This window comes from Anguilla anguilla, chromosome 5 (genome assembly GCF_013347855.1).
Source record: "Anguilla anguilla isolate fAngAng1 chromosome 5, fAngAng1.pri, whole genome shotgun sequence".
NCBI classification, from domain to species: domain Eukaryota; kingdom Metazoa; phylum Chordata; class Actinopteri; order Anguilliformes; family Anguillidae; genus Anguilla; species Anguilla anguilla.
Genome location: NC_049205.1, coordinates 31,158,803 through 31,183,796, shown reverse-complemented (window position 1 = coordinate 31,183,796; position 24,994 = coordinate 31,158,803). Strand labels below are relative to the sequence as shown.

Below are 24,994 nucleotides of genomic sequence, written 5' to 3'. Positions count from 1 at the left end.
TTCAATGACACGTGTGGCATGCAGTATTTATCAGTGAAATCGCGCTTTCTCGTTTGTTACCCCCCAACACAGCCGTGGCCACAGAGCCAGGACCCGCTGAACCGCGAAGTTCGGCAGCAGCGCTTCGCCCACTTCACCGAACTGGCCATCATGTCCGTTCAGGAGATCGTGGACTTCGCCAAGCAGCTGCCGGGCTTCTTGGAGCTGACTCGGGAGGACCAGATCGCCCTGCTCAAGACCTCCACCATCGAGGTGAGCTGGCTGTTCGCTCGACTCAGCTCAGCCACAAGGGAGTCGAAGCCTGAAGAGGCAGCCTCTCGTTTAGAAGCCTTTTGACAGCAACTGCAGTGGAACCACAGGCACATGGGCACTTTGGGAATGGAGCTTGTTCGGAATGTTTAGGGATCATAACCTTGAAATTGGTGTCAAATTGATGACCGGTTATGTGATCATTTTTCACTAGTGACCTAACAAGATAGAACCAACTTGTGTTGTGACCTATACTCAGTAGGAATCGTCACTTTATAGCTATGCATCACAAAGTACAATACGATTTTACTATCTTATTACAGGGCTTGACATTCAGGTAAATTTTCCTCTGCCTCTCTGGACCAATAACTTCTCAGCTACTGGCCAGTGCTGTAATCAGAGAATTGTGATGTCATAATAAGATGTGGTAATAATCACTGCAGTAGCGGTCAAAGCTATACAACAAACTTGGTTTGGACCATTATTACTCATTGTCATGGTTCTATAATTAGAGAAAAATAAAACTATTTCTCTCCCTCGGTGATGACATGACAGGATACAGGAGGAGCACAGTCAGATGCTCTCACAGTTTGTTTTTTTTAACGCTCTTAATGTTTTTTTTGCCAAAATGTCACCTCCCAAACGGATGAAATCCTGCTGGAGTGCCAGCATAGACCGCTTTGATCTTCTGTGTTATAAAAACACATCTGAATCACAGGTTTCGGTTTTATTAGTAGTAACTATTAATTGGGTATTTCACTAAGGAAATTTCAGTGCAAGTGCTTTAGGTTAATTTAAATCATTATGTTTCCTATTTTGGTAAGCAGCCGTGGACCGCATTGTGTGCTCATTTGCAGATTTACCCAGCTAATACTTAACCAGTTATATTGAAACTTTGTACATTTTCCTAACAGTTATTGAGGTAAATGAAGCCGCCCATAGGAGTACAATTGTTTCCCCATTGTTTCATTATCCGTCTTTGAGATTGTTTGTGCTGCAGTGTATCCCAGAATTAATTAGCCTGTCTAATCACACAGGTTTGCGCGGCTTACTTGCCAAAGAGATGAATAGCTTACGTCTAATAACCTGGCTGTGTAGGATGTCTGAAATTACTGATATTAAATGTGATATTATAATAAGCTCACCATTTGCATTCTCAGACATCGTTATTTTTCCCCTTGTAGATCATGCTTTTGGAGACGTCACGGAGATACAATCCCGCTATAGAGAGTATCACCTTTTTGAAAGACTTCAGTTACAACAAGGAGGATTTTGCTAAAGCAGGTATTTAATTTTACTTTCTGTGGAAAGCCTTTGCAAGTTGGATGTTTTCAACTCCCCACGTGTATATGGCAACCTTTTGAGCAAGATACCATTCATTCCATAAATTTACTGGTAAAATTGATTATTTTCTTTTTTAAAAACCTTATTTTATTCCAAATATAACAGAGCAGCCAAGCGTGCCTGTAGATTTACCTATGGCAAATCCATACTGACACACTAGGCAGTGCTGCAGTCGAACTGCATGCACTCCTCCCCTGCTCCTACCTGCCAGTCGGTGTCTGTTTTATACCCTCCGCACGCACCCGCACAGCACTAAAGTAGAGAGCCAGAGCCGATTCAGAGGGGAGACACATCTCTCTCTGACAGCGGCTGGTAGACAGTAAGCATCTCGAGAGTCACCAGGGAAACAGGAATGTGGTGGTAGCCAGAGGGACCCTGACTGATGTAAACCCAGCCTACTGCTGTGGGGACGAGACCAACCACGTCTAGCCGCTGCTCACTTCCAGCCACAGGCAGCTCATGACTGGTCATCTCAGAGGCTCGGACCAACAGCTGTAGGACCCAGCCTATGCTCGTGGTGGGCTCCTTTAGCGAATGAGCCACCCGGAAGCCCACATTAATTTAATGTTGAACCTGGGTGCCATATACAGTGTAACTACTTACTATTGTTGATAGGATGATGAGTATAATAGAGAACAGGTTTCTAAAGTTATATGACCAATTTTACAATAGTCATTTTCTGCTCTTATTATATTGAGAGTGTGCATGTGTGGTGTATATGTGTAGGTAGTAAGGGGTTAGGAGGGAAATGTGTATATGACATTTATTTCGATTGCATGGCTTTTCTTTGCCTTTTATTTTTTTCTGTCGCCACTTGAACATCCTATATTGGGATGATAAAGTTTACCTTGACCTTGATTTTTGCATGCAGGGTTTGAATTATGCTCTGGCTTTTGGGGGAGGTCTGTGAGGTCTCAGACTGGGGGGGGGGGGGGGCTCAGGTGTAATTTGAACGTTATTTTACCTGGCTGTTCTTGTCTGTTTCTCAGGGCTTCAGTTGGAGTTCATTAACCCCATCTTTGAGTTCTCCAAGGGGATGAATGATCTGCACCTGGACGAGGCAGAATATGCGCTGCTCATTGCCATCAACATATTCTCTGCAGGTGGGAGCCCTTCTGGCTTTTCCTTTTCTTGAGGGTGCATAGCTGCAGCATTTCTGCCTGTAACGCTGCTTGCTGCTATTTTTAACTGAATCTGTCCGGTTAGGTTCTCGGCTCAGAGTTAGATTCAGTTGTCGCTGGCCAGAAACACCAGACACTGCTTAGTCTGTGGAAAAGCACTGCAAGCCAGCTACCTAACCTGGAAGTATTTTGTAGCTGATAAATATATTCTTGGGACCAATCTCAGATCATTATGGATGCAGGATCTGGCAGAATGCATACACTTGAATAGATCAATCAAGAGTCAAGAGTCAGTTTATTTGCCGTTTGTGATCACCGCAATTGGAATTAAAAGTGCAGAGCTCATCAAAATATACAATAGATAAAATACACGTAAAACACGTAACATACCAGTCTTGATGGATAAGGAAGCATGCCCCTCCTTCGGTCTTTCCGGTATATTCCTTCAAATGGTCCAAGCGAAACACGGAGACCGATGTGGGCTTCACTGCAGACTCTGGCATGTTGTTGTCCTATCTAGTGTCAGTGAGGCAAAGAAAAAACCTAAACAGTTCTTAGCCTCTCATTGGAACTGAATGCGTCTCATCAAATCATCCATTTTGTTTGGCATGGATTGCTTCTTCGCCAGATATAATGTAGGAAGTGGGGGCTTGAAAGGCAGGCTTTTAACTTGTAACCACCTGTCTTTCCTTCCTACGTCTTTAGCGTTGAACTCCAAGGCTTACTTTGGAGTGCAAAGTCTTTACAATTGCACTTAAAAATTAATATTAAAAATCCCTGCAGTTTCATCACATGTCCAAAGCGTTTCCTGATCATAAATAATCACAGCATATGTTACAGATACAATGGTAGAAAGACACAGAATGGCAACCAGAACAGGGAAAACGAGAGCCCACACGACGTCGTCACGTACCGGCGCCATCTTCAGGCACCGAAATGACACCACTACCTCTTGTCAGTATTAAGTGAGGCAAGAGGTAGCAGTTTTTTATTTATCTATTTTTTAAAAGCAACACAGTGGACCAGTGTTGCTTAAAACACAAACTCCTTGGCTCCTGTATCAATACACATAGTGAGGGTGTTTTCACTTTCACACACGACTTAACAAAAGAGCAATTACTTGTTGATGTGAAATGGACATACTTAATACTTGTGTAAATGTTAAATATACATGCAAAACTGTGCATAAGAACATTTAAGTTTGATTTAATGTCACTGCAGCATAGAGTGGGAATAGTTTTTGACAGTTATTAATATCATGTGAGTGTTTGATATTTATGAAATTATATTACATTCAATGAATTTGTATATTAAAGGCTTATTTAACATTTAATCCAATTAATTTACTGCATCTCTACCATTGTTTGTGTTTAAGCTTTACCTTTCACCTTATGTGTTTGGTCAGCTGTTTTTTTTAAAAGTATTCTTATTACTGCAGTTCATATTTGACTATATGTCATATATGTCTGTACTATGTTGAGTGCTAGTAGTAGTAGTATTTATTGGAACTGTTGCTATTGACGTATTCAGTTCAAGGCACCTCCCCCTCTTCGCACCTGCACTTCCAGAACACGTCTCCTGTCTGTTCTGGCCCCATGATGGTGGAATGAGGTCAGAACAGCTGAGACACTGACCCATTTCAAGCGACGACTGAAGACTCACCTCTTCAGGCTGCACCTCTCCCCATCCCTCCCTACCTCCCTGTAATCTCTTAAATGACTGTAAGCTTAGGGTTGTAACTAGGTAGCTGTTTCGTAGGTGACTTAGGTGCATTAACTGTCTTAACTACTGCTTGTATTTTTTCCATAGACTGCGTTGTTGCTGTTCTCGATGTGTTAGTGTTAATCAGTTTAACCTTCAGGGTCCAAGTTGAACTATGCGGTTGTTCCCTGCACTTGGACCCGTACTTCTCTCTAGGGTTTTCGTCATACTTGTTCCTGGTTATGGTTATACACTTTGTTGTACGTCACTCTGGATAAGAGCATCTGCCAAATGCCTGTAATGTAATGTAATGTAAGAAAATGCTGAGTTAGGCCTTCCAATTTCTGAAGAATAAATTTGCATGTCTATTTATATCTAAAATGTCTGTATTTATGCTTTTTTTTCAGACCGTCCAAATGTGCAAGATCATGATTTAGTGGAAAGACTGCAGCAGCCATATGTGGATGCACTTAATTCTTACATCAGGATAAAAAGACCAAATGTAAGTGCTGTGGATGTGTGCACCCTTGCTTATCCCAAAAATGACAAAGGAAACTCAAAGGAAGCAGAACATTTAGTTACAATAATTAAAACAATTATTGTTCTATAGAGAAAATATAATTTAAAATTTTTCATATTAACCTGTTTAAATATTTGTAATTCAGGAGCATTCAATTTAAAACAGAAAGTGTGTTCTGATTTAGAAAAGAGTATAATTGGCAAATCGCACATTATAAAATGGATGTGAAGAACACTGCTCTTGTGTTACACCAAAAGCACATGAGCATTCATGGCGTTCATGCTCTCTGCTACTTGCCATTATTACTATTTCCAAATGTCTCATCCTATTCATTCTGTATGTGCTGCTTCTCAATCAATCAAGTAATCTGCCTTGTCAATATCATTTTCCTTATTTTGCCTGTGATGTCTATCAGATGTTGGAGAATTGCTTGATAGATATTGTATTATAATGCCAAATCAGAGGACCAATTTTGCATAAAAATAGTTAAACATCATAATTATGATTCATAGCTATGTTTGGTATAGATTACTAAAACCGTAAGCTTAAGTAACAACATACAGATTTAAATAGGTGAAGCAAAGTTTTCCTTTGAAGATGGAGAGATTGAGGCTTTTGATTGGTGGATGTATTGCAGGACCACCTGATGTTCCCACGCATGCTGATGAAGCTTGTGAGCCTCCGTACCCTCAGCAGCGTCCACTCCGAGCAAGTCTTTGCCCTCCGCCTTCAGGACAAGAAGCTTCCGCCCTTACTGTCCGAGATCTGGGACGTCCACGAATGACGGAGGAGGACCTCATCCTCCACCGACCCCCACCCCCCCCAATATCCCTCTCAGGCACCCCACCCACTTCTGCCACCCGTCGTCTGCCCTGCTGAGCTCCCCAGAGCCCCGTCGAGTGGCTGGACACCATGTCAACGGGCGGGCCCTGTCCCTCAGTTAACCTGGGCTTAGACATGGCATCGCACGGACCTACGCCACGCTGCTTTTTCCTGGGACGGCGTCCAATGATGCGTTGAGGTCTGTCCTTAAGCCCCACCCCTCAAGTGCAGAAGTGGGACGGGAGATGACTCGATGGACAAAGCCGGGGCTGACGGGGCAGCAGTGAGGAAGATTGTTTTTATTACCGTAACATTGTAAATGACATCCATCTCGGACGCTGCTTTCCCTCGTTCTGCCGACACACTTTTCTGACCGCGGATGCCGAGGGAAGAGCTTCCGTTCATTTGGACGTGGTCAGGATTGGACTTCCGTGATGCAAGCGGGCCTCGCTATCTCTCGGTCTTCCACTGTGTAGGAAGCGGACCATTAGCAACAGCACCTAGGGGAGCTGCGATTGGCTGCCCTTTTACTCGGACTGTCCTGTAACGGCAAATCAAACTGATTTTCATCCGATTGAAATTTAACTGTTAAGATGATTAACAGAAACATTTCGACTGGCCTCAACGACAGTCTTCAAACTCCAAACCATATCAGTGGTGATGACAGACAGGACCTTGTAGACAGGTGACAAGTTTAGGTTTCTAACCAGTAGTAGTTGTTTTGGGTGTGTAGGCCAATCCCATAAGTCATTTGATAGATGCCCTACTGGTTAGAGGTAAGCATTACTATGTGAGGGAAGGCTTCAAACACACAAACACCATTTAACACACAGTCAAGTATTGAAGTCCCTATTTCATACTGTCTGCCATATCACATATTACCAGTGATGTATCTTACCACATTAATTGATGCAGTAAGTTTTCTAACCACCACTCTGCTACTGGTTACCATCACATGGACATTTAATATAGTAACTACAACAGGAAGCCAACTGAAATTTGATTCAAGTAAACCACCTTGAGGCATCAGATAATTTATAGTTAGTCATTAATTGACAGAGGTCAGTCTTTGATGAGCTTCTCAATGGTTAATGGATAATTTCTAATGTGCAGCATATTGTGATATGGCTCAGAATGGGACGTCCTGTGTGATTTAATCTTATGGAAGATTAAATGTATTAAAATGACTTAATGCCATTAATTCTCACCAGTAGACATTTTCTGTCTGCAAAGGCATGGAAGTCTTTGTATAGATGCAAAGAAACAAAGCATGGTAAACAGGGAGGTATATTGCAGCCCTTAAATGATTAAAGCAAGATTTGAATTTCCAAATACTCCAAAAGGCTGTAGGCTGCAGAGGGTTGAGTCTTCAATCAAATTTTTTGCACTGTATGTTCTACCTTTGTGACTTTGAAAAAACAAATGTGTGTTACAGGTTTGAGACAGATCAAACTCAATAACAATAATTCTTGTAATAATGACATGGTAATAAGGGATGTACATATAGGGAACAGTAGCTATAACAGTTTACATTTGGCGGTGGCCAAGATTTATCAATGCAAATTAACAATATGGATGGAATTTAATGTAAAAGTCATTGCCATTTTATGCTTATTTTCTAGAAAAAAATCAATGGTTAACAAAAAGTCCTAGCTGTTTAATGGAATTGGGTGCAGAAAAAGGACTCCTAATTGGGTGTTATTTGCAAAAGCTGATTCACATACATGGTTGACAAGAGAGCTTAGTAGGCAAAGAAAACCAGTGTCAACAAAGGTTTATTTGACTGCCATTAACCACTGAATACTAGCCACCTCACATCTGCTTCAACAGCCTGCTTCACCACTGAATGTATGAGTGGTGGGTATTTTGCCATGTAACGCACAATTTGACGTACTGTACTCTCCGCTAACATTGTAGTCACGGTTTGACACATGGCTGTTTGTTTGTTGCAAGGCTGCATCCAACAAAGTCTGGTGAAATTATGAGAGGGAAATGATGGTCATTAAGTGGACCTGTAATTTATATGGTCTGGTCTTGAGTGTATTTGGAATATGACTACAGCAGGGTCAGGGGCGTGTTAGCATTTTGTGCACATACCTACACTTATTTTGGACCTATACAACAAATCCAGGTCCCGTCAAAGTTATCATATGAAAATTTAACCCTGGATAAATGTGGGAAGTCATACATTGTAATGACTATCATGTGCTTAATTGCACTAATTGACCATGTGTTATGATTTCTCTTCTAATTTAACAATTGGAATATTGTAACTTGTATTGAAATTATATTTACAAGTGGGCTGTATGGATGCATTTGCATAACTGCATTCTAGTATTTTTTTTTCCAACTCAGATCTGGGGAACATTAGCAATTATTCAGAACATAAACCCCAAAAAGTGGCTTGTAACATCTGTTAGCTTTAGCCAGCCCCTAGCAATCACCTTCCAATATTTTTTTAAGGGAGTCAAATATAATCCGTCTTTCAATCCTAACTGAAATATGTTGAAAATACTTGCTATTTGCTATAAATATTTTGAAATGCTAGACTGAAACTGTACAATATTAATGACCCTATGGTGTTCTAATGGTTTTCTTTAGTCTCCATTTTAATTGATGTCTCCTCCTGGTGAATGGCTATAAATGTTGAAATAGAAAAACATATATTTTTTAATGTTTCAACGCCTTAAATCCTTGTATGTTCTGCTTTATTTATATATATATATATATATATATATATATATATATATATATATAAAGTAAATGCTGACAATATATAGTCCCACCAAAATGCAGCCTATATTCGTTTTTGTTTTACTTTAGGACAATGCAAACCTAATCTTTGCACAAACTTTGTTGAACTAATGTGTTAAACCACTTATAAAATGTTTTGTTCTAACTCTAAGGTGATTTTGAGGAAGTGATAAATGATCTAGCTTTATAAATAAAATATTTCATTTTCTCTGCCCTGCAGCACATTTGATGTTTGCAAGGATCATACCTTGATCATACTTTATTTTAATTACATAGGATATAGGCTACTTGTTGCTGTTGCCCTCATGATTTCTCAGTCCCTTGGAGGATTATCAGGGCATGGTCTCAAGAAGTCAGAATGTGGACATGTACCTTGTTTACAGTTCATATGCCACAAAGTTGACAACTTGTCAGTAGTATAACCTTTCAGCACTCCTGAAAAGTTATACGACGATTGTGCTGTGTGTACGTCGCAATCTGTCAGTCTCGTGTTTGAATTGCCACAAAATGGCCAAAGACTTCGAGATAATCTCTCCATTTGATCCTGCTAAATCTAGCATGTAAACCATGTCGATAATGTACCATTCCTGTAGAGGGGGCCTTGAGTCGTGAAAATACTCTCCTCAGTCGTTATGTTCCACGCTCACTTTTGTGTCCTGAAGAATTAGCGAATTCTAGTTTTGGGCAAGACTCAGATTTACACTGCAAACACAACACATTGAATAATGTAAGATTACAAAAATTAAGTAATCCATTTTTTTGATCGAAGGCAGTGAGTTGATGGCTAGTACTGCTCGAATAACTTCTGAATCCTCCATTAAAGCAATTGTTTTAGAATGTACTATTACTTTACGAAAAGGGGAGTAGTATAAAACTACTATGGTAGATACAATTCCAAATAATTGATACTCAGGGTATTTAGAAACTAAAATTTTGTCATGTTTTCAGATTCTAAATTCGCTTAAGCTATTGCAAGTCATTCAAACAACAGTGGCCAGCTAGTTAACAAGATTCCAACCACCTGCCTAATGTTCATCGCACCACGAATGTTAATGACGGTATCAACATAAACTGCTCGGGGAAAAATGTTATATATATATAAATTATATATTGAGTTTCCAATTACGCTTTTTATGAGCATCCCCATTTAGTTGAATGGTAGAGCCTCCCCCACCCTACAGTAATGCGGAACTCATCGCAGATGATGTTTCGGCGATGGAGTGAAGAGGCTTCATATGTTGTTAGCGAGCCAGCTTGCTTTGCTAGTAAAGTAGCTAACCATCCAGAAAGATAACTCGACATCAAAGACGCTACCGATCTCATCAGCAAAGTGTCCACGGTAAAAAAAAAAAGAAGAAAAAAAGACGGCACCTGAATTGAGCTGGTCGACTTTAAACGTTGCCAGCTAGCAAACTAGCTAATATTATTATCTAGGCTCTCTCTAGCTATTATTGAGGCTAAGCCACCTAGCCAGCGATCTAGCATCTTCCGATCCAGGTAAGGGAATGACGCTTTAACATTTCGCTGTAATGTCAAGTTATAACTTTGGCAGCTGACTATTTACGTTAAATTCGCTTGCTAACTCTGTTCTGTTGATATGTAGCTAGCCAGCTAATGAAATATCAAGATGGTTGCAGTAGTTATGTTGATTTATGTAGAAACAAGCACAAGGAAATTGCTATAGCCTACGGAGATGGATGTGCATATTTCCGACAAGCTTGCTAATGAACTGAAAAGAAAAACTGGGGAAATTGATTTATATTTCCCGGTAACGTTAGCTAAACAATGTAAACAGCCACGCCAGCTTGTCGTTTTGGAATTGGTTTAGGTAGACGTTGGGTATCTTTAGTAGTAGTAGCGAGCTAGTAGTAAGCTATATTAACGTGCAGCAGTAGCGCCATTTAGCTAGCTAGCAGAACGTTAACAACTCTAGCGAGCTAACGTGGATGTGAACATCGTGAGTATAGTCTAGGCAGGTCACCATAGCTAACCAGCTTCGGCTGACATCGGTGTATGGTTAAGTACTGACAGGTGGAGCTAGTTTAACACAGGTGGCATGTTAATGTCACCGAGTTAGCCATAGTAGCTATCATTTTTCTAAACATACAGTAGCTAGCTTCTCGATTGTTACTCTAGTCTATGTTTATTGCAGGTAGCAAGCTTTTTGGACCTCTAGGATGCTACACAATAGCAAGGGCGTTCTGTCCTGAAATCGTTTGGTTGATAGTCTAAGGTGAAAAAACGAGCGCTCGCTTTCACCAGAATTACGTTTTGGTGGTTAATCTGTTTGAAAATGTAGCTAGCTAATTTGGCTGCTAGCTACCATCTCCTATCTGAGTTCATCAGTGCCTAGCTAGCTAACCTTAGGAACATGCGTTGCAAACGGAAAATCAGACGCATGGCAAGGAATGCTAACATTTGAAAAACAAACGTCATTTGGTGCCATTCATAATTTCATTCGTTTACCCGAATTTTTACAAATGTGTTTTAATGAATCAATAAACTAGCTCGCTTGCTGACGTCGGTCAGCGCTGGCTATGTAATCCGATTTCACACTGACTGAGAGGAGGTAGCTAGTCTGGGTGTTCGCAGTCAGCTAGCTAACCTGTTTCGTAACATTGGACAAAGTGAGGGCTGACCCTGCAGTAGGCTACCACTTCGGAATGTGACAATATTCTATTGTCTATGCGGCTTGCTTGTTAGCCACAACAACATATTGTCAAATTGCACGTAACGTAAATCGACTAAACGAACTAGTATGGATTTCTTAACCTCACACCTGAAGCGTGGTTTGTGACGATGGTATCGTTCGTGTTCGTGCTTCTAACACGGACGTCTGGTAGAATCGCATACTCATCTTCACATCATCTAGTACTGAGTTGTTTTATCGTATCGATGACTCGAGGTGCAATTGACTAATGGAACTAAAGACTCGTGTCCTTTAATTACGAGTTCCGTGGACATTTTGGTGGGGAAAACTATACGCTGTGGTTAACGTTAGGCCCGCTGTCCAACAGAGATGGTCTACAGGACTGCACATCTCTATGATGATTGCATACCCAGTGTAAGTATCTGGTCTTAATATGCTATCATCGAACACCTATAGTAGTACCTAAATAAAGGTTTGCTGAACGGTACCCACTTACTACTAGTTGACGTAAAAGACGATGTTATGTTTTGAAATGGTTAGCCAACGTTATGTGTGTGTGTGTGTGTGTGTTTTGGAATAAAACACAGCTCGCATATGCAACCTTATATTTTTGGTGCTGTAGTATCTTTACGCGTTTTGCTTGCCTGTTTGAACATTAGGTTAATATCTGAAGAGGCGTACGGAAGAGGATTAGGACCAAAAATTTTTATTTATTTTTTTAAATCAGGCATGCACTGCTCTGATACAGATCAGGGATAGGAACTGCAATGTGTTTAGGGCTCAGACGCAATGAGCCTATGCCTTATTGATCTGGCACAGCCCTCTCCTGGGCTGGATACACTAATGAAAGCCTCTGAAAACAATTAAAAATAGACTAAATGTGCGTGGCCTGTTTGTTAGATGGGTTCTAGGTTTTTCTCTCCGGTGCTTAAGTGATCCTAGATAATAAGGGGTAATTGGAGATAGCAATTGTGAGTGTTTGACCGGATATAGGCGGTAGGCTATTGACGTCAATAGAAGCCAGTATATTTGCTAGTGTGTGTTGATGCATTCCCTTATTAAAATGAGTTTCCATTGTAAAATCTGAATGGGGCACGAGTTCATTAACTTGAATTGGAAGTAATTTCCTGGTCTGTAAATGACAAGTGGAAGAGGTAGATCAGATTGAACCCACTTCGTTTTAAGGATGTTTAGTTTGGTAAGATACAAACCGCTTTATTAGAAAATGAGACTTGAGAGCAGAAATTTGGAAAGCTTTGAGAAATAGTCCATATAGTGTTTCCACCAACAACACGCCGTCTTCAAACTGAACTTCATCCTTAAAAGCACAGAACATGTGACAAGTTCACAGAGATGTATATAGCTGATATATCAGTGTTGTCATTAATTGGACCACTAGTTCCTACACATACTCATTTGTTGTAAAGGGAAAAAGTGGATCATGCAATAGGCTAAAGCATGTATAAGATTGATTTTTATTGCGAAAGGGTTTATACCAAATGCTTTTGAACCTGAGGTGTTTAAAAAAAAAAAAAAAATGACTGAAATTTTAAAAGCCATTATTATTGGTTGAGTTTGCCATTTTAAATTTATTGTGGCTGAAATGTAGCATTTTAAAATAAACTCATACAGGAATTCACTCATCTTTTTACAGTGTTTGTCAATCTTGAAGAAATAGGCTACTATGCATCCTTCATTTTTATATTGCACAAGTATTTGGTGCTGCACTTCCATGAATGCAAGCACAGAAGTCGACTGGAATATGCACTGAGCATACTGTCTTCCTTTTCTTAAGCCATTTTGATATTTCTGGTTTCAAATGTAGGAAAACAATGATGTATTAGATGTACAGGTTGATTGCATTGCTCAGGTCTTCTGCAATAGTTTTACAGCCCAATGTGAGTTAATGTTAAACATGCCATTTCTGAACCAAATTCCTTATACCTGGCAAATTAAAAGATTGCTTAACGAAAGCCTGCACTATTTAGGCTGTTTTTTTTTCATTGACAAATTTACCTACCTAGGTGATATGTACCTAAACTGTGTTACATAGTTGGTTAGAAGTTGCGCTGTAATACTCTTCAGTAGAGTACAGTCTTGTATAACACAATCTGATGTCTTTTTTCTGATGTGTTCTGTGAAGTAGGCCTACTTAGGTTAAATAGATTTGACATACAAACAATGCAAACTGTAAACGTGTTGCTAGCCTTCAGTCCTACTAGAGGATTTTACTACAAGGAAATACATGAGAATGAGACAGCGTTCCTAAAAATAGGCCTACTTCAGTGTAAAACTTTTTCAAATCTATATTTATGAAAAATATTAGAATCATTTTAATGTGTTTTGGATCAGTTATTGTTACATAGGCTTGAAAACTATGGAATTATCCCTGCAGTAATTTTGTTGGCACATATTTTATGCTCATTGTGCTGTTTTTTTCTTGCATCTGGAAATTTGTAAGTCCTGAATCACTATTGGGATGTTAAAATTAAGTTAAAATGAAAGTGAATAGTTTTTGTTTACTGCAGTCGTGAGGTAACACTCAGTTTTGTTTCTGTAAGCTTAGTTTCATTTGGTTTTAAGGATCATTAGAAATATCAATTGTGTTTGAATATTTTTGTGTCAGTTCAATGGATTTTTAATTTTGTCGAATGAAATGAATACATTTCAAAGTGAATTCAATACTTTGTTGGTAAAAAAAAATTCTTTTTATAACAGCTTGTGTTAATAGTCCTTCATACTAAATTACATTGTTACCTATGCAATCAAAATATATTACTTCCTGTTTAGTAATTTTCGGGCTTCATACTTGTCTAGTAATTAACACAAAGCAAAATAGATCAGTAGGATAAACTGCAACATTATAAAATTAATGCAGATGTGCATTTTTCCTGATGTAAAAGAAATTCAGAACTATTGAGCTCATTCTGTAAATTCAATATTGTTGAAAATTGCATTAATTTTCTGACATACAACACTCTTAAATTATATAAAGTCCTTAATTTTGTATGCTGATGTACTCAAAGTTAAATTTAATCAAATCAAGTTAATTCTGTTACTACTAGAACTCCATTGCCATTCTGCACCTAATTTGTTAATTGTACTTAAGTTAAATGGCGAAGGGCTTTTGAGGTATTCAGATTAAAGTAGTTGCACTGCTGCGCATCACACAGGCTGCAGTGATGGTCCATTTGCACATGGAGAACAGCCCCCCATGTGCAGGGGTGCCTGCTGATTGGCAGTTTAGTGGTAAGCCATCTGTCTGTTTTATTTAGAGGTTCCATTTCAGCCTGGAATATAGGCTTGTCTGCACCTGCAGTTTATGCATTTATGTAACTCCCTGCCTGCGATTGCATACATTCTGCAGTTGAATGAACCAGTACCATGATTTAGCCTTTGACCTGCATGTTACACTCAGATTTTACCGGACTGCTTAAGTTCTGTACACTTATGTAGATTTCCACTGCAGCTGTCGGTGATTTCTTTGATCTGTATTGCATTTTGTTATTCACCACTCAAAATGCTGCTGTTTTGTCAGCTGCTGCTGCAGAGGGATTTGAATATTTAATTTGACTTTATGTGACGCTGCATCATTTATTTATAGGGCTTTAATTATTAAATCGAAGCAGGGCTGGACAGAAGGTAGAATGTTTCTTACTCATGGACTGGTTGAGTGCCATTTTTCTCCATGATGCAGGCTTCATCGATCTACACCTGTCTGGAGTTTCATTTTGCACTCTGTGTATTTACCTTCAACGTAATTCTTGAGTGGTTTGTATCCAGGAAGCTTTGGCCTATGTTTATTTTTCATTTTCTTCCCAGTTTGGAATCGCTTATTGTGCCTTTACCGCTATTTTGCGTGCACTCTCGAACCCGTAGCGCAGGGGTGTCAAATCCTTTCCGAAAAGGGCCAGTGTGGGTACAGGTTTTCATTTTAACCCAGCACTAAGACACCTGATTCTACTTATCATAGTCTTAAGTGAATACCGTGAACATTTAATTAGTTGAATCAAGTGTCATCGTGCTGGGCTAAAACAAAAACCTGCACCCACCCACACCGGCCCTTTCTGGATAAGATTGGAGACCCCTGCCGTAGCGTCTGTGGCTGAGGTGTGTGCACTCCTGCAGTGCAGTCAGCAGTGACTGCTTTACACCTTACGGTTCACACAGTATTACAGGGGAGTAGCCCGGATCAGGGGAAATCTCACAGGTGTTAACCGGTAGTCTGTTGGGGGCCAGATGTAGAGATACCAAATGCTTGAACCTGCAGCTTTAGATCCCGGCCTGCACTGGTGGTGAGGACGGTCTGTACAGACTGCACCACTTCAGGGCTCATGTGTTTGAATCTGGGGGGAGAGGTTGTGGGGGCTGTTGTTTATTCACACAGCATGGAAATTGTAGAGCTGATATTGATACAGAGACAATTATAAGACATTTATCTGGCGATGCCGATGCCTTCCTGTTTTACATTACAGCACAAATGCAAAGTGCAACCAAGTTCCCACATTCGTAGAAGAAATAGATGAGTGCAGATATGAACTTATGGAGGAAAAATGCAACACAGCACTTTTGTATATATAACAAAATATTTCAGCATGCTATGTTTATTATTAAACTGTGAGCATGAGGCTAGAGAGCTAAGGCTTCTCTGTATAGCTTTGCCTGTGAGATTAGCAGTTAAAAATGATACATTGAAAAAATGAATAAAATGGGTTCAGGGGACTATGATTATGCTACATTTTGAGGATGTCACATTTCCTTAATTTACTGCATGATCGCTGCATCAGATAGCCTATATTGCCTCTCTGGTGCATGTATGTTGTGTCATATCGGGCCTTCACAATCTTAACATCGGGCTGATTCTGACAAGTTTGTTTTGAGTTATTTTTGGGTAATACTGATACGATGCAGTGCCACTGCCAAGATTAAAGAGCACTGAAGGGTGTGTCACATCTCCCACACAATATAGCCTACTTTTTGTGTTTAGCACGTAACCTTGGGCCTCATTCATACGATGAAGCGGATTAGCTCAAAGATAACGCATAAAATTTCCGACCCCCTTTGCCGTTTTGCGCATGGTTTCCTCCCGTATGGCTTGCTGACCTCGTTTATAGGAGGGCCAGTGTGTTGATGCACAGGTGACCTTATAAACCCACATGCCTATGAACATGGTCATATTTGCGTAATCGTTCTGTTTCACCTCAGTCAACATACACACCCGTGATTTAAACAGGCTATCAAATGAGTCACAAGGGGGTAGGCTGGGGGCTCCAGTTCAGATACGATCCTTTACCGAAGTCAAAGATGTGACACATCTTGAAACCAAATATTTCCACTTATTTGCTGCAAATGTTGATATGTTTTAAAACAATGTGATTTTTCCCAATTTGGAGTTCGCAGTTTGTGTGATTTTCGCTGCTGTCTCTGTCAGTTTGGTAGAGGGCAGACAAGCGCATGTTCTCTGGAATCCGAGATGTCAGTCCTTGCTGCTTTTCTCCCTGCAGTCCAGCGGTCAAACAGACCTTGAGTCGGAAGGGGACATGAATGTGTAGCTTGTGCAGACTGGGCACCATTTTGAGCAGTGGGGATCCCTGGTGAATGATGAGAAAAGGATATCTTGCTGACCAAAATGCCTTCCTTCCCCCCCGGCCAATGCTATGGCCAGTTACACACTGCCTTGAGGGGTTGTTGGTGTCAGATTGGATCGTGACCCCCATGGAAAAGCGACTCTGGGGTCAATTTTTCTATTATAGAAAAGTGACCCCACTGATTCCATGTATTTATTCAATTTCATAACCTACAATGGTTTAATATAAACAATTTTCTGTGCTATGGAATGCTGGTAACAATGCATGGGTGATTTTTCTATACTTTCTATAGCTCGGTCCCAAAAACCTACATTACAATACATGAAAATTGACCTTATACCAAAATAAATATATGACTGCTGGACATTTTCCTAGCACAATACAAGGGCCATGTTACTATGCTATAGAAAATAAACACCATACTTCAATTTATACATGACCGTGCATGTAGGCTACATAATTGTTTTTTTTTGGGGGGGGGGGGGGGGGGGGGGGGGGGGGGGGGGGGCACACCCCCCATGGGGTCAGATTTTTATATGACAGGATCCAGATTTGGTATCAGACCTTGCGGGCCATACACACATTTGAACAGTGCCATGACAGGATGAACCGTCCAGCAGCCCATGCAATTTGTAGTGTTTTAAGTACACCTGGAGAAACTGCAACATGCCCTCTTGAACAGGAACTAAAACACAACTTGATCAGTTATCCATTTGCATCCTAGTAGCGAGCTGACTCTCCAAATGGTCTCACCATAAACCACCAGGCCGTTCAACTGTCGCAAGATGGCATCATTAACCAGTGGGTAGTTCGGTAAGCTTACAGCTAGGAATAACACTAATTTTATCAAAGGTGGCTCTGTCCAGTGGTGGTGCTCTGTACAGTGATGATTTATGAGAATGGTCAGCTGGGAAGTAATCACCGCACTAAAATTGACAATTTTATCTAATCAGGGAAGTCATAAGAGGAAACTGCTGGTACGCTTTGGGGTCATATACCTTCGCCGATGTCATTCCAGACTCTTGAGTGTTTGTTAATTTGATATCCTATCACTGGCAATCAACTGCTGAAAGGGTGATGCTCTTTGCATTGTAGTGTGTTGGCTGAAGTGAAACAACATAATCTTTTTGCATTATAACAAAGAAGACACATTACTACACACTACATGTCTTTTTCTTCAGAACGTCCATGTTTTCTCAGTGTGAAATGAATAGTTTCTTTCCTTATGTCTTCTAGAATTGAAAGCATTTGTCATTCCTTAGATTTTCATGCTTCATGCAGTGTATTTCAAAATTTGTAATGGAAAACAAATATCATGTTTTCTTTTTTTAATCTTCTTGGAATATTGATGATTCAGGTGAAAAAAGGAAAATGTTCAGTTACTTTGTTTTGAAGCTTGTGTTAGCCTGTTCTGAAGCAATTTGTTTTGTGTGCGTCTGATGAAGTGAAGTTACGTAATTGCAGATTGTTGGACTGTTTATCCATCACCATAATCCACACTAAATAGATTATCAGAGTGCTTAAGAGCATTTTCTCGAGGCCTTTAAAGTCATACCTTCTTTAGGCATTGCATTTTCCCACGCGATGAAACTCCATCGACACGTTTAATAATCCAAAAGTAACTACAATGATTAAGTTTAATGTTTAATTTGAAATCTTAAAGGTGCAGTGTGTAGAATTCAGTGGCATCTAGCGGAATGGACTTGGCAGAAATGGAATATAATATTCATAAGTATGTTTTAATTAGTGTATAATCCCATGAAAATAAGAATTGTTGTGTTTTCGTTACCTTAGAATGAGCCCTTTATGTCTACATCGGGAGCGGGTCCTCTTCCACGGAGGCCGCCATGTTGCACTACCATGTTTCTACAGTAGCCCAAAACGGTCAAATGGCTCTAGAGAGGACCTTTCGCATTTTTTTTTTCTTTGCATTTTTAATTTTGATGCACCGGTTGGAAGACGAAGAAGAAGAAAGAAGAGACTGAGTGGTCATATATTGTCTTGGACAATCCGTTTGTGAAATATACACGCATTTGTGATGCCTGGGTACTTTCCAAAATAGCTGTGCGTAATACCACACGTGTATTTTACGGCGTTGCCGCCCTTTTTAGTACAGTCTGGCTTGATTGACAATCCATTTACTCAGTAGGTGAGAGTATAAGCTTTCTAACGATATATAACATGTCTAATTTTGCTTTTGGAATAGCATTTTATTGGTCAGTGTAATCGAAAGTTTTGTTATCATCGCTTCACTTCCGCATTCACTCTGTGGTAGCAGTAAAAGATGCTGCACCTAACGAAACGTTGTCAACGATTTTTCGTAATTTCTTGGAAAATACTATTATTATTGAGGACTTCTGGGCATAGCTAAGCCATATGTTTGCTGATAGACCTAGCTGACACCATTTTCTGGTGTAAGACAGAAGCGGATAGAAATATATCATTGATTTACTGTCTCTGTCTCTATCTATTGAAAACAGATAAGATTTCATCATTGCTATGTAAGTATTACTGCTCAAAATATTTTGGTTATATACATTATTTTTGAAATTGAGTGTCTTTAAATAGGTTAGTGGTATTTTATAATGAGGATATTTCACACTGTAATGTAGCCTAAGCGTTAGTAGTATAGTAGTTTTTGTGACACATCATGTCTTTCTATGATTTAACATGCAGGGGGGGGTATTCAGTTGGTTGCAATCTGCAACCTCACCGCTAGATGCCACTAAATCTTACACACTGTACCTTTAAGCAGCACCTTTTTTTGTTTTTTCCCTAATGGCTATAAAATAGACTGATACACTAGTTTGATTTAGTCCCAGATAACATAACTGTACAAATGTGCAGATTCTGGTATCATTCAGGACATACATTGGTGGTGGAGATATTGACAGCACAGACGTTGCTGCTGCACTGGGCCCTGTGCTCTGCGTGGGCCGGTAATCCTCCCATGGATAATTAGCCCTACATGGAAAAAAAAGTCTGTTCATTCATGGGCCCTTGCATTTCAGACACTTGTTAAACATCGGGAAAAACATGCTAATTTCCTTGGTGCTATCTGTTTTATATATCGTTCAATGAGAAAACGCATCTCGACCATGGTTATTGCACTTTCTTAGTACAAAAGTCTGCGATCATGACAAGCCTATATGCCCATTCTACAGAAAACGTATTGTTTAAACTATTGAATTAAATTGTGGTCATTTCTTTGGTACTGTTATTTTCTGATCAGCAAAGATTGCTGAGAATTATGTCTGTGTATACCATTGTCCAGTGTCAAGTGTCTCTTTTTCATAACTGTGAAATTTTAAGGTCAGTGAGCTAGCTGAGGATGAGAGCAAAGAGGATTCCTAGCTACAACTAAGCGTATCAAAATGCCTTATAAATACAAAAAGTGGAACTTTGAAGAGAAAAAATGGACCAGGAGAGAACGGTAGCCAAGTTGCCAGAGTTGGATGGCTTTTTAATGAAGCAGTCGCCAATTCCGCAACTCAACCATGTCAAAAGGTCTGCTTGACCACTACAGTAGGGATATTTCAACAACCATACCTGCTGAATTGCTGCCATTCAGGACATGTTTTAAGATTGAGATTGCTGAACACGAACCTGTCTTTTAACTTGTGAAAAATGCTTATTGTGGAACTTCATCTGGCAAACTTTGGTGAGGTGTGTTGGCTGCTGCGGTTGTTTATGACATTGCCTCTCACAGTCACAACAGCAGAGCTCCCTTGTAATTAATGAATCACTTTTTAAATTAAAATTAATCAAGAACTACCTGAGGAGCAGCATCTGGAGGAGAGACTGAATAGACTGGCTATTGGCTACTTTCTGTCAAGATCATCAGTTCTTGGGAGCCGATTTTGCAGGAGATTGTTGATTGTTCTGTCAATGTAGGCTCGTCGGATGACCTTCAAATGAGTGCTTTACAAGGGGATTGGTGTTGGGTGTCTGATGGTGCCAGCCTGAATTTGGCCTCAGCTATTTGTCTCAACAATTGATTTGCATAGCCAAGCAGCAGTTAACCATGATCATAAAATTTAATGTAAGGGTAACTGTAACTTGAATTTTTCAGCGTCCACTGAGCTACTCACCAGAAATTATGTTATAAATTGGGGAACGTGTGTTGCACAGCTCACTCCCTGTTAGCCGTTAGCTTTGTTAGCCAAATTACATTGATTTTACATTGGGGTTGAGAATCACCACCTGACAGCTGTATAACAAAGACACTATTAATAAAGTAAATTAAAATAAACACTTTTTTCATATGTACGTTTTCTTGCATAGATGCATATTTTGTAATCAAACGTGCCAATATAGCCAAAAGTGTTTGTGTGTGTCTGAGGGTGAGAGGGGGCCCGTAATAACTAGCTTTCACCACTGACATTCATTCCGTCTAGTCTCGCACACCGTGTGTCCTGCCACTGAGTGTGTGCGAGTCTCTACCTTTTCGAAGAGTGGGCAAATGCAAATGTAGCTGAACTATAACTTGGAATGGCAGTCCCTTATGCTGTCGGTCGGCATTATAATTCGGACAAACCTAGCTATGCTAAAATATCTTTATAATGATGCTAGCATTGATCAAAATTATAACATAACGCTATTATCTTGGTAATCTCACTAATAATTATACCTGCAGTACATGATTATAATTTACTGTTACCGCATCATCAAAATATCTTACTATGCCTTTCTCATCTAAGATGGGATATTTGAGTAAGCTTAATATATACCTATAAATATAATTTCAAAAATATTTATAGGATTAATGGTCTTACAGATATATCTGCTATCTGTTTGGCTATAGCAGCCATTTGAATTATCTACAAAGTCCCGTAATTAACTTAATATGTGCCATATGTTATACTCACTGGTGCAGTAGTTAATGAAAAGACGTTCTTTTTTAAAGTAGAGAGGTCATGTGTTTTGTATGGGTGCAGTGTGCCCTACTCTCTGGAACTGCATGCGGACCCTGCTGCACCCCACAGACTGGCCCATAATAGATTGTAGAATCACCCTGTGAAGGTGGATTTCGGGCATCAGGATCTTCTCGGCCTCATTGCAGAGAAACTGTTTCTGGTCTTTTGGGTGCCTGCAATTTGCCTGTGCCAGCTGCGGAAGTAGAGCAGTGTCCCTGCACAGTGGCTGGATTAACAAAGTGGGAATGAAGGGAAGAATTTATCATTTGGCATGAATGTTTGGAAAAACACCCTCTTTACACTGTTTTTAACTAGCATTCAATGACCATTTTCCTCAAAGCTGGAGAAGAAAAGACAGGCAGACTGGTGACTGACATTAGTGTGCCATGTACATTTGGTGCTGTCCCTCTGTTGCAAATTATTTATTTCCAGCCAAGCTTTCTAATTAGATATTTTCTTTTATATTACATTACATTACAGACATTTGGCAGACGCTCTTATCCAGAGCGACGTACAACAAAGTGTATAACCATAACCAGGAACATGTGTGTGTCGAAAACCCTAGAGAGAAGTACCGTTCCAAGTGCAGGGAACAACCGCATCGTTTAACTTGGAAGTGCACTTTTAGTGCATTTTTATTTTGGGCTATCATTTAGGCTAATGCTTTGTTACCGTCAGGTCCTACTCCACTCTTCTCTATCAGCCGTGCATTGTTTGCTTTTTTGTCCAGGAAGCAAACGCAGAGTCATCATATGAAATGAATGTGAGACGATTGTTTGTTCTGCTTCTAGCACAACACACACTCCTGGTAAACATGCCATTGGTGCGCCACATCTTCACATGCGCATTGCATCTCATATTGGCTCAGGAATGCAATTTCGGACTTCAGGGTTCTATGTGCAGACTCTTGGCAAAATTTACCTTTCTCTTTCACTGGCTGGTATGGTCCTGATGACCTTGTTGTCAGGACTTGTGAAAGCTGTATAGGCTTTAGAACTCTTATTCTTGCATGTATGCATTTTCTTTGGCACTCTTTGCACAAGACACAGTGTAATCTTGGGGGTGGAACCAGCAGGGCTTAGCTGGCAGTTAATCAGGTGATGGCTGAGAGGCCAAAATCTGTCACTGCACCAAGATCTGTGCCATTCCCCTAGTGCTGTGCCTGTCTGTGTGGTTGTTTCTGTGATCATGGTTTCTTAAAGCTTTTGTTGTGGTTGGTGCACTAGTTGGGGTTTAGCTCAGTGGAAGTTGCAGGATAGAGCGAGAGAGGAAAGTGATGGAGGGTGGTTTCTCTTTCTGGGTGGAGTACAGCAGCAAAGTGCTGCAGGATTTAGTGTGTTTCTCACCATATTTCATATGAATGAAATTCCCTTTCCAGAAGTTTAAGTCAGGAGAGCAGGATAATGCATTCTGGGGCTATTTTGCTGCAAAAGTGTGTTTCTCCGTACACTGTGTGTGAGATGATCCAGTGTTGTCATACATGTTTTATTTAATTGACAAAAATAACGGACTGAATTTGGCTATTGTGAATGAGTCAAACCTGCAGTCAGCTCAGATGGAAAATAAATTTCTGTAATAATATGTAGGAAACAGGCCGAACATAATTTGGCAAACAGTTCTGTATCATTATTATTAGCAGATTAGACACAGAACTTCCCTGTGGTACATTTAGAACAGGTGCTGCATAGATAACATCCTTCAGTCCTCATATCATATGGATCTCATTGTAAATATTGGTGTCTATTCCAGAGTTTAAATTTCATAATTGTTAAGGGCAAGTCCACATTGGCCTCAGCAAAGCCAAAATTTTGAAAGGTATTAAGGCCAAATCAGAAGGCAGTAAAATATTGTCCTGTCTCTTTCAGCATTATGTTGTTTCAAACTTGAGCCAACTGCCAGAAATGAGGCTTTTAAACTATTCAAGAAGAGTCATTGTTAAGTTGGACACAGACCAATGTTCCAGAATTCGATAAGCCTAAATAATGGAATACTCAGTCAAGACTATCTCTTTTCAGTGCTGCATATTATTGATGGAATGTTTGGGGAAATTTGAGTCTTAAAGTAAAGTAACAAAAAAAAAAGTCAGTATATTAAAATCCCCGAGAACAATTTTTCTCCACAGTTCATTTAAGGTTTTATTAGTAATCACGTTTATATTGATTTGCAGAAATAAAATTTCAGTTCACCTAGGCCTATTTGATGTTGTCAAATTAAAAGTGGCTATGTATATCTATGTATTTCTACCCTATAACCAGCTGGCTAATGTTCATTGATAGTTTAATTGGTCAGTGAAAAATTGATAATTTTTTTCAGTTATCTTTGAATTGTTTGTAAACATTTTAGCTATAGCTATCTAATTTAAAAACAGTTGAAAATGGTCATTTCAGAACTGGTTTTAGAAAGCTTACCTGACCTTACCTTTCAGAGACATTGTACAGTTGATTTAGCTATAAATAGCAGGCATAAGGTTGAAGTGAATGTTTTAAAGTGCAACATAACAGAGCAGGGAGGCAATCCCACACTGCAACCAGAGTGCAAAGCTGGCATCTAGGGTGACATTCCATGGAGATGGTACTGAACATCACCACCTTGGTGCTCAGTGAAAAAACGTTCTGGATAACTATAGATAATACTACTTTACACCAGGCTGGCCAGTGGAAGATGGGCTCCCCCTCTATAGCCAGGTTGCTCTTGAGATTTCCTCCCATTGGGGAGTTTTTTCTTGTCACCATTTGAGGGTTTTTTTTTTTTTTACCTCATGTACCTGCTATTTGGGGGGTTCAGGCCTGGTGTTTGCTCTGTCTCCTGCCTTACTACTCTGTAAAGTGTCTTTGTGACAGTTCTCTGTAAAAAGCGCTGTACAAATAAAATTAAATTGAATAATTATTTCCAAATAATGGGGATGGCCAGCTTTTTGTTCCACAGCCATATCGATTATCAGGCAAGGCGCAAATATGGCCGTGCAGGTACGCATTTCTCAAAGGGCATTAAGACCAAAATGGCTGCATGGCTTCGGTGTAATTCAAGCCTTGCTATTACAAGCCCATCTAAATAAGAAAGGCCATGTGGATCTACTTGTACATGCCTGCTCTGAAGTGATACCTCTGAACGAACGGATTGTTTTGCACTCAGGTCAGCCTTGACAGTAGCTACTATCATTAAATTTGAGTAGATGGCAGTATAGGGGATATTGTCTTGAGATAATTTGAAATGAAAATGTACTGGAGCACAGTCTCAAATCAAACACCCAGTACACAGGTTTTCCTTAAGTAAACAATGGAATCATCTGGTAGTGTTTTTTTGGCTGGACCGCAACAGCGGGGCCAGCC

The 24,994-nt window shown here is 39.9% G+C and overlaps 2 protein-coding genes across 49 annotated transcripts in view; both read left to right on the top strand.

Annotated features, from left to right (window-relative positions):
- Positions 1–8,725, top strand: part of nr1h3 (nuclear receptor subfamily 1, group H, member 3) — a 40,934-nt gene extending 32,209 nt beyond the window's left edge. For all 6 annotated transcript variants that reach the window (XM_035417662.1, XM_035417658.1, XM_035417659.1 and 3 more), the window contains 5 exons: positions 73–252; positions 1,434–1,533; positions 2,583–2,696; positions 4,823–4,917; positions 5,573–8,725. In XM_035417662.1, the coding sequence (XP_035273553.1) occupies positions 73–252; positions 1,434–1,533; positions 2,583–2,696; positions 4,823–4,917; positions 5,573–5,719 (636 nt within the window). In that variant the 3' untranslated portion in view covers positions 5,720–8,725. The remainder of the gene's footprint in view (positions 1–72; positions 253–1,433; positions 1,534–2,582; positions 2,697–4,822; positions 4,918–5,572) is intronic.
- A 948-nt stretch (positions 8,726–9,673) lies between these two features.
- The window catches only part of madd (MAP-kinase activating death domain), a 98,552-nt gene continuing 83,231 nt past the window's right edge, over positions 9,674–24,994 (top strand). For 20 of the 43 annotated variants that reach the window (XM_035417648.1, XM_035417632.1, XM_035417628.1 and 17 more), the window contains exon 1: positions 9,675–10,008. The gene's annotated coding sequence lies outside the window, so the exon portion shown is untranslated. Of the gene's footprint in view, positions 10,009–11,082; positions 11,576–24,994 lie in introns of those variants that run through there. The other 23 variants (XM_035417650.1, XM_035417655.1, XM_035417637.1 and 20 more) reach the window with 4 other exon arrangements.